An 11,311-nucleotide genomic window follows, 5' to 3' on the forward strand; every position below is an offset into this window, starting at 1 on the left:
TTTCATACCCAACTTTGTAGATGCAAATTAATACAATACTGAAGAATGAAGTATTTTTCAGCATGTATGGTTGCAGTCTTCCTTATTACCGGGGCATTTAGATCATTTGGTGTTCTATATGTCGAACTGATCAGGAAATTCAGTAGTAACGCAACAATGGCGTCCTTAGTGCAGGGAATTCTGATATTTGTCTGCAGCTCAGGATGTAAGTACATTTAAACTGCATGTACATAGAAGCAAACAATCTTTGATAATTACATTACAGTGTACATGAATTAATGAATTCGATTACGTATTTCAAACTCATACTAAACCTTGAAGAACGTAAAGTGATTGATCGTATGCATTGTAAATTGAGGTGATTTTGTTCACATGTGCAATTTTATTAGAATGTTTTTGGGGGTTTTTTGTTTTGTTTTTTTGTTGTTGTTTTTTTTTTACAAATATTAGACTAAGTATTTTTATGTCAATTTTTAACCAATGAAATTGGCCATATCGATTCCTTTTCTATTTTTTCTAAATAAGTTCTAGGGCTGTTGTGTTTGACTCTATAGCTGCATATGTGTGCTAATCTTCACATTTTAGGGCTGTTGTGTTTAACTTTATAGCTGTCTATGTGCTAATCTTCACATTCTAGGGCTGTTGTGTTTAACTTTATAGCTGTCTATGTGTTGATCTTCACATTCTAGGACTGTTGTGTTTCACTTTATAGCTGTATGCGTGCTGATCTTCGGTCTGAGACGATTTTCCTGTCGTTTGTGGGTTATAACCGGTGGTTTCCTGTACTTCTTTGGATTTCTGTTGAGCAGCTTTGCAGGGTCAATAGAGTTTCTTTTCTTCAGCTATAGTTTTCTGATTGGTAAGATATAATCAATTCTGTATACTTCTACAACAAGTATTTATTCGTTTAGAATAACATATTTTAAAGCATTTTCCTGCTGCAGGACTGGGAATGGCACTCTCATTTTCCGCTATTGTTGTCACTGTGGGAACATACTTCGATAAAAGACGAGGACTTGCTTATGGGTTATTGATGGCTGCTGGAAGTCTCGGAGGTTTAGTGTGTGCTCCTATTCTACGTATGTTACTGAATGAATATTCTGTACATGGTGCTCTTATGATAATGGCGGCCATATCCAGCCATATCATAGCTTGTGGGGCCTTACTTTGTCCACCATCATTTTATATCAAAAAGAGGGACAAGTCCAGTCCTTTTAAGTCCCTACAGTCATCTAAGGAAGAGAAAGATTTTTTAGTACCCCGAATGAAAACATATTGTACTATTGACCATCGACTTTTTCAATCAGATCCGAACATAATTCTTCAGAATTGGAATCGCAACAATGTGGACTTCCCAACAAAAAGCAGAAGCACTGACATGATTAACATTGCCAAGTTTCAGCATCATGATGCTCCAACAACAAATATATATAAAGGATCCACAGCAAACGGATTTTGTTTAAGCATATCAGCTATAGACCTGCATTTTGAAAACAAAGGAATGGTAACCACAAATACAGAAAACAAAAATGAGCAAATATTTGACCTAAAGATCTTTAAAAACACCTCATTCTTACGACTTCTGTTCGCTTACGCTGTGGGCTCCATCGCTGTAAGTCTTCCACAAGGTTATCTACCAGCGTTTGCAATGGAACAGGGAACAGAGGCTACCGAAGCTGCCCTTTTGATAACCACAAGTAGCCTCTCTGACCTGATCGGACGTTTGATGATTGGATATATTTCAGACAAAAGACTAGTTAAACGTTCCTATTTAATAGCTCTCGGTATGGCAATCAACGGGATAACATTATGCTTATCTCCCCTCTATAAAAGCTACTGGAGCATGGTTTTATTCAGTGTGTTTTATGGCTTCTTCTCCAACTTTATATCGGCCTTGTATACCTCCACGTTGCTGGACATTCTGGGGCTGGAATACTATCGGAGCGCTCTTAGTGTGATGTTCACCGGATACGGCATTGTATCGGGAGGAACGGCCCCGTTCATTGGTGAGTATATTCATTTAAGGGTTTCTCTTTTCTGCATGGGGACACAGGCATTGTCTATTTACCAGCGATCGGTCACATTATGTGAAAGGCACTACATCCATTATGATAGTAATTCTAATTATGTGTTTGCGCGGGATTGTTATTTTGATATATTGAAAAACAATTGAACCACATCTTTTATAAGTATTCTCAATATCATTAATGATTCGTAACAACAAGTATTTTGATTATTTTTGACAACAGAAACAAAATTTAAAGCATTTTTCATTAATTCCTAATCAAACAGAGTCAAAACCTGTGAGGAAGACATGTGTAAATGTTCTAATGTTTTAAAAAAGGAAATATTTATAAAAATTGTAATGGTTTATTGTTAATATTTGTAAACCTACAACTAAAATCTTCAAGTAATATGTCATTTGAAAAAAAGATAATATATTAGACAATGATATTTTTAAAAGAAATTGAAGTGAAATGACCAAAGTTAAGAAATATAAGAACCAAACCAGACAAAAAAGTAACAAGATATCAAGTTTTAAAACAGTCATGTTATTGTTAATTTTATGCACTTTTCATTTTTTTAAAAACAGTTCACTTTTATTGTAAACCAGTTTACACCACTGGAATGGTTTTCTTATTACGGTGTTCTCTATGACTACTTTAAAAAAAAAAAAAATTTCAATCGGCTTTGGTTCAAATTTGAAAACTCCTAATATGTATTTCTAAAATTTGGCTATTTCATTTCAGTTTCTTTTTAAAATCAAATTTTTTTTTCTTATTGGATTTTAGCCGCTCATTTAAAACATATTAACAGAAACTTTTTTTTTTATTTTCATAATTCTATATTTCTTTATTTAAAACATTAGAACATCTTTATGAGTCTTGTTAGATATTCATATAATATCATATTCCAACATATTTCAAGTTCAAGTCTACACCCTGTATTCCCTACAAATATACTTATACTCTTGCATCCAAACTTTTTTAATTATAACCAAACTTAGCAGTGCCTAGGTATAGACCATCTTATACTTGATCAACCCAAGTGTTCTTGTTCATGGTCTTCTTTCAACTATAATCCAGCTGGACATGTCATTACTGGTGATGTTGATATACATGTAGTTGAAAATGAGGACCTCAAATCACTTATTTTAAAAGGTCCAAAATACAGAGAACATCGGTCTTTTAATTGGCGACAGAACTTTATCTCTATTATGAATTCTGTCGAAGATTATGCCAGACGATAGGTTAATATGAAAAAGAAGAACTTGATACATTGTCAGAATGGATTAAAAGGATAAAAGGAATATTAAAATCCCGCATTAGACACATCAAAACAAAAGTACGTACCTTCTATTCTTCTGTGCTTAGTAAACCAGAAGTGATAAAAAGAATCAGATAGGTTACATGAGGAATATGTTTTGGTTCCAGCTGACAAAACTTGTAACAACATTATCTTTGTTTGTAAGGCTCATTATAACAACTGTTCTTTAAACGAATTTTTGGTAACCGTACTTATACTCCAACTATCCTTTCAAAAGATGAAATTCTTCATGCTTCAGTTTACGACACATTTAATATCCCAATCAACGTGTCGGATGAATATGAGTTACCGAACCTACACTGGATTCCTAAACTTCATAAAAAACCATTACAAAGATACATTGCTGGATCCAGTAAATGTTCTACCAAGGCCTATATTTGCTCCTCACAAAAATATTAGCAGCTGTGAAGGAGGAACTTCAAACGTACTCTGCCACTACATATGCCAGAAGTGGTGTAAATCAAATGTGGATTCTAAAAAAATTCTAAAGAACTTTTAGTAAACTTGAAATCGCAAAACTTTTCTCAAATCAACATCAAAACGTATGACTTTGCAACACTTTACACGACCATTCATCACGATAGATTAAAGACTAGACTTTTTGACATCATAGACAGTTGCTTCTTCAACAAAAATTGAAAACGGATATATTCATATCTAGAGATCAATCATTCAAATATTACTTTGTGAAAGTTGACATTAAAAATTATGCTGAAGTTCCTCTTTGACAATATCTTCGTAGTCTTTGGTTATCTGGTCTTCCAACAGTCTTTTGAAATTCCCGTGGGCACGACTTGTGCTCCTTTGTTAACTGACCTGTTTATATCTTTTTATGAAGCAGAATTTATTAAAAAATTTCTACGTGAGAAACCCTCAATACGACATTTAGATATATCAACGAGGTTTTTAGGGAGAGGGCTTAAATAGGCTATGCCCGATCCCGTTCACTTTGTGAATAAGATATTTTTTAAACATTAAACGTTTTATCTATCAACAAGAATAATGTTCATTCATATGTCGATTCGATATATCCATGTGAACTCGAAATAAGAGACACCCCATAGTCGTCCACTTCTGTTTTATGCTTAAGATATTTCATAAGTACGTTACATGTTCAATAAATTGTTATAACATATGTTAGACTTAAGAAGAATTAAATTTTCCTCCACCAGTTCAACTAGAAACAGTGTCTCCTCAGGTGAGAAGTTTTCACTTCGTTTCTTGTTTACATTAGCCATTATTGTTTACATATTATAAGACTACAGATGTTGCATTGTGGGATACTAACCACTGGTTAAATGTGCTTAACCCTTGGTTAGTAAACCTCACTTTGAGCAACAGAAATTTGACCAGTGGTTGGTTACCCAGTGTATAATAAATTTAACCAAGGTTTTGAGCAACCCAACCCTACAGTACTCTCAGTTGAAGAGAATTTGCTAACAATGTATGCGAATGCCAAAATGAAACAATGCGATAAATTTCAAACAAATGATGGGTTTTTTTGTTTTGTTTTGTAGGTGATTTAAGGGACAAGACAGGGACATACGTCTCGTGCTTTTATCTGTTTGGAGGCGCTCATATCCTCTCTTCTCTTGTGTTATTTACTGAATGTTTGTCGTTTGCATGATAGAACGCTATGTAAAGTATTTATTAGAATTGTATAACTTTTTCTAGTCCAGAAATAAAAAAAATTGTTGAAAACAGTTTTTATTCTTAAGGAAGCGACTGTTTGTTCGAGGAAGTACAGGGTATATGGGAGAAGTGTTCATCATTGTCTCGTACTGTAAAATCATTAATTTTAGTAGAGATTTAAGTTTTGTTATTTTCATTGTATAGACAAAATGATGAATTTAAACCCTTCGCGATCTTAAGAAGATTCATGTGTCGATTCGATATATACCATGAATGAATTCGAAATAAAAGACACCACAGAGTCTTCCATATCTGCTTTATATTTAAATATTTTGTTGAACATATATGTTAACGGCAAACTAGCAAGTAAACTTTTTGACAAATGGGATGACTGCAGCAATGTTGTCATTCCTTTTATTTCGATTTAAGTGTATGCTAGTCTCATGATTCTATGCTAAGCTAGGATATTATAAACGAAGAAAACTACACTCAAATAAACAAGATGTGTTTGTGAAACACAAATGCCCCCGATAATGGCCAATTCCAAAGATGACCAAGGCCACAAGGACAAAGATCGTGGTAGCAGTAGAAAGATCTTGTCACAAGAAATGTTCATAGGCAATATGAAAGCTCTAATATTTGATATTTATTCAACATTTAGAAGTTATGACCAATGTCAAATACTTTAAAAGTAGGTCAAATGCCATGGTCAAAATATTTAGTACCCACGGAAAAGTCTTGTCACATGGAATACTCATGTGAAATATCAAAGCTCTAGCACTTACTCTTCAAACGTTATTAGAAAGGTTAAAATTTTCAAAAAGTAGGTCAAACTCTCAAACTCCATAGTCAAGGGTCAAAAATGTTGTGTTGGTACCCACAGAAAGGTCTTGTCACAATGAATACTCATGTGAAATATTAAAGCTCTAGCACTTACTGTTTAAAAGTTATCAGCAAGGTGAAGATAACGAACAGTGATCAATCTCACAACTCCTACAAGCAATACAAAATAGATAGTTGGGCAAACACGGACCCCTGGACACACCAGAGGTGGGATCGGGTGCCTAGGAGGAGTAAGCATCCCCTGTTGACCGGTCACACCCGCCGTGAGCCCCATATCCTGATCAGGTAAACGGAGTTATTCGCAGTCAAATCAGTGTGCCAAGAACGGCTTAACAATCGGTATGAAACACGTCAGACAGCATTTGACCCAATGCGAGGTTGTATTGACGAACTAGATCGTTATAACGACCACAGAATTTGCGAAATACTGACTTCAGTCGAGACTGTTGAAATCCCTGTACCATCAACTTGTTTGTCAGTAGCTTACCTCGATTTAAAAACTGACTATACCCAGAACAGCAAAGATACTACCAGAAAAGATCTCAGAATTGTGAGTTAATTTTCTCGAAAATGCTAGAAGATTTCGAAATTTCTAATTTATTTCTGTTATCATGAGAAAATATCTCAAAATTACAACAACAACAAATGCCTGGATATACCGATCGGCTGTCGTATATATACATGAATATGTATGAAATACCCCACAAAATGAACCGGAATAACAGAACATCTTATTAAGAAATGAAGCTAATTTTGACCTATGTTATACGATATAATGTAACTTGGTGCAGTTTATGCTTTATACTCCGCGAAGCCTTGCAACAACATATAAATAATATACAATCACAATCTTTGCCGGTCTCTATTGGTATAAATCACAATCTTTACCGGTCTCTAATACTCTCTATTGATTTAAATCACAGTCTTTACCGGTCTCTATTGGTATAAATCACAATCTTTACCGGTCTCTATTGATTTAAATCACGATCTTTACCGGTATCTATTGGTATAAATCACAATCTTTGCCGGTCTCTATTGGTATACATCACAGTCTTTACCAGTCTCTATTGGTATAAATCACAATCTTTACCGGTCTAGAGCTATTGGTATAAATCACAATCTTTACCGGTCTCTATTGGTATAAATCACAATCTTTACCAGTCTCTATTGGTATAAATCATAATCTTTACCGGTCTTTATTGGTATAAATCACTATCTTTACCGGTCTCTATTGATATAAATCACAATCTTTACCAGTCTCTATTGATATCAATCACAATCTTTACCGGTCTCTATTGATATAAATCACAATCTTTACCAGTCTCTATTGGTATAAATCACAATCTTTACCGGTCTGTATTGGTATAAATCACAATCTTTACCGGTCCCTATTGGTATAAATCACAGTATTTACCGGTCTCTATTGGTATAAATCACAATCTTTACCGGTCTAGAGCTATTGGTATAAATCACAATCTTTACCGGTCTCTATTGGTATAAATCACAATCTTTACCAGTCTTTATTGGTATATAAATCATAATCTTTACCGGTCTTTATTGGTATAAATCACAATCTTTACCGGTCTCTATTGATATAAATCACAATCTTTACCAGTCTCTATTGATATAAATCACAATCTTTACCGGTCTCTATTGATATAAATCACAATCTTTACCAGTCTCTATTGGTATAAATCACAATCTTTACCGGTCTGTATTGGTATAAATCACAATCTTTACCGGCCTCTATTGGTATAAATCACAATCTTTACCGGTCTCTATTGGTATAAATCACAATCTTTACCAGTCTCTATTGGTATATAAATCATAATCTTTACCGGTCTTTATTGGTATAAATCACAATCTTTACCGGCCTCTATTGATATAAATCACAATCTTTACCGGTCTCTATTGGTATAAATCACAATCTTTACCGGTCTCTATTGATATAAATCACAATCTTTACCAGTCTCTATTGGTATAAATCACAATCTTTACCGGTCTGTATTGGTATAAATCACAATCTTTACCGGCCTCTATTGGTATAAATCACAATCTTTACCGGTCTCTATTGGTATAAATCACAATCTTTACCGGTCTCTATTGGTATAAATCACAATCTTTACTGGGCTCTGTTGATATAAATCACAATCTTTACCGGTCTCTATTGGTATAAATCACAATCTTTACCAGTCTCTATTGGTATATAAATCATAATCTTTACCGGTCTTTATTGGTATAAATCACAATCTTTACCGGCCTCTATTGATATAAATCACAATCTTTACCGGTCTCTATTGGTATAAATCACAATCTTTACCAGTCTCTATTGGTATATAAATCATTATCTTTACCGGTCTTTATTGGTATAAATCACAATCTTTACCGGTCTCTATTGGTATAAATCACAATCTTTACCGGTCTCTATTGATATCAATCACAATCTTTACCAGTCTCTATTGATATCAATCACAATCTTTACCGGTCTCTATTGATATCAATCACAATCTTTACCGGTTTTTATTGATATAAATCACAATCTTTACCGGTCTCTATTGATATAAATCACAATCTTTACCAGTCTCTATTGATATCAATCACAATCTTTACCGGTCTCTATTGATATAAATCACAATCTTTACCAGTCTCTATTGGTATAAATCACAATCTTTACCGGTCTGTATTGGTATAAATCACAATCTTTACCGGTCTCTATTGGTATAAATCACAGTATTTACCGGTCTCTATTGGTATAAATCACAATCTTTACCGGTCTAGAGCTATTGGTATAAATCACAATCTTTACCGGTCTCTATTGGTATAAATCACAATCTTTACCAGTCTTTATTGGTATATAAATCATAATCTTTACCGGTCTTTATTGGTATAAATCACAATCTTTACCGGTCTCTATTGATATAAATCACAATCTTTACCAGTCTCTATTGATATAAATCACAATCTTTACCGGTCTCTATTGATATAAATCACAATCTTTACCAGTCTCTATTGGTATAAATCACAATCTTTACCGGTCTGTATTGGTATAAATCACAATCTTTACCGGCCTCTATTGGTATAAATCACAATCTTTACCGGTCTCTATTGGTATAAATCACAATCTTTACCAGTCTCTATTGGTATATAAATCATAATCTTTACCGGTCTTTATTGGTATAAATCACAATCTTTACCGGCCTCTATTGATATAAATCACAATCTTTACCGGTCTCTATTGGTATAAATCACAATCTTTACCGGTCTCTATTGATATAAATCACAATCTTTACCAGTCTCTATTGGTATAAATCACAATCTTTACCGGTCTGTATTGGTATAAATCACAATCTTTACCGGCCTCTATTGGTATAAATCACAATCTTTACCGGTCTCTATTGGTATAAATCACAATCTTTACCAGTCTCTATTGGTATAAATCACAATCTTTACTGGGCTCTGTTGATATAAATCACAATCTTTACCGGTCTCTATTGGTATAAATCACAATCTTTACCAGTCTCTATTGGTATATAAATCATAATCTTTACCGGTCTTTATTGGTATAAATCACAATCTTTACCGGCCTCTATTGATATAAATCACAATCTTTACCGGTCTCTATTGGTATAAATCACAATCTTTACCAGTCTCTATTGGTATATAAATCATTATCTTTACCGGTCTTTATTGGTATAAATCACAATCTTTACCGGTCTCTATTGGTATAAATCACAATCTTTACCGGTCTCTATTGATATCAATCACAATCTTTACCAGTCTCTATTGATATCAATCACAATCTTTACCGGTCTCTATTGATATCAATCACAATCTTTACCGGTTTTTATTGATATAAATCACAATCTTTACCGGTCTCTATTGATATAAATCACAATCTTTACCAGTCTCAATTGGTATAAATCACAATCTTTACCGGTCTCTATTGGTATAAATCACAATCTTTACCGGTCTCTATTGGTATAAATCACAATTTTTACCGGTCTCTATTAGTAATTTTGTTTAAACTTTCAAAAAGAGTTTCGAATCTTTTTTAAGGAAAAATAAGGACTGTAAAAATTACATATGAATTTCTTTTCAGTATGTAGGTTGACACCTCGGGATAATCTGCTTCTAAATGTGACATGTGTGAGATCGTCACTGTATTACAGAAATGTATATGTAGAAGACTGGCAAGTACTAGTATATAGCGTGATGTGCTCATTGGTCCACCTTCTCCAAATATACTCATATCATCATTATTATATGCATTATATACGATTTCATACATATTTTAGGTCAATACGATTCTTTAATAGCTTCCTGAGAAATACATTGATCACCAGGCCCGAAGTGTGGGGGTAAATATTTCACTTCGAGGGTAGCTAGAGCATCGTAATGACCTCAGAAATATCAATAATTGTATTGTCATCTGATTGAATTATTTTAAACATCCAAATTGGCTACTACAATCTTAGATATTTTTATAAGTCGAAATCTGCTATTAGAGCCTGATCCTTTAATCGAGTTCGAAGTTTAATACTATAGTTCAAATTTGATAAGTTGTAGTTTGTGACAGAAGTTACCATTTCTCTATAATCATGATTATAGAGGACAAAACCTAATCGAAAATGATTAGAGATGAGACCAAAAAGCGACCTTTTAGGTCAACTGTCTAATCATCATGGGCATAAGCAATTTAAGGGTTTCTTTTACTGCGTGAGTACCATTACACAACACTTCCCGATCTCCGTACAAATTGTATAAATATGGAAAAATCCAATGCTATGTTTACCGTGAAGGCACGTGGAGGTGAATAAATTAATATAATGTTCTGGGTTTTTTTCAGTTTGCTTGATATCAGCCAATCAGAAAGGACTTATACCATAATTATTCACACCGGTCCTGTGCCAACGTGGGGAACGTTAAACTGTTGAAACCCCTAGAATCTGGATCGCCTAGCATTATTTTCACTTCGAGCAGGGCCGTAAATTCCATGGAGGCGGAGGAGGCAGCTGCCTCCTCCAACTTTTGAGCCAAAAAAAATTAAAATTTAAAGTTCATTAGAATTTATGTTGTTTCCAATAACTAAGAACATGATACCTCCCTTAAAAAGCATTCCAAATCTTTCTTTTAGAATGAGTTAGTCAAGTAACATCTTAGAAGGCCCTAGAATCAAGGATTTTGCACGAAACGTGTTCAGTGTGCACAAAATGTGCTCAGCGTCTGGGGGCCTGGGCGGCCCCCAGACCCCCGCCTAATTTCCTGCCTCCTCCAAATTGAAGGTTAATTTACGGCCCTGCTTCGAGGCTCCGCCCTGGACTCCCATATAGATTTAATACAGCATGTATATTAACACTGTTTAAGAACATAAGAGTAAACATTTTCGATTGCTTCACCATGCACCATTAAATGAAACATGCAATATACCCCTTGTCTTATAAGCTACATGTATAACCTTATAATTTACTGGCTTTGGTTCGCACTCCTTGGTTGTCTCGCACTTCCATTT

General features: G+C 34.2%; 1 protein-coding gene across 6 annotated transcripts in view; it reads left to right on the top strand.

Moving 5' to 3' along the window:
• The window catches only part of LOC125659593 (monocarboxylate transporter 12-B-like), a 29,023-nt gene extending 23,995 nt beyond the window's left edge, over positions 1–5,028 (top strand). For 3 of the 6 annotated variants that reach the window (XM_048891320.2, XM_048891318.2, XM_048891319.2), the window contains exons 3-6: positions 62–205; positions 713–859; positions 945–2,006; positions 4,845–5,028. In XM_048891320.2, the coding sequence (XP_048747277.2) occupies positions 62–205; positions 713–859; positions 945–2,006; positions 4,845–4,954 (1,463 nt within the window). In that variant the 3' untranslated portion in view covers positions 4,955–5,028. Of the gene's footprint in view, positions 1–61; positions 206–712; positions 860–944 lie in introns of all 6 variants that reach the window. The other 3 variants (XM_056149441.1, XM_056149440.1, XM_056149439.1) reach the window with 1 other exon arrangement.
• The last annotated feature ends 6,283 nt before the right edge of the window (positions 5,029–11,311 follow it).

This window comes from Ostrea edulis, chromosome 9 (genome assembly GCF_947568905.1).
Source record: "Ostrea edulis chromosome 9, xbOstEdul1.1, whole genome shotgun sequence".
Lineage (NCBI taxonomy): Eukaryota > Metazoa > Mollusca > Bivalvia > Ostreida > Ostreidae > Ostrea > Ostrea edulis.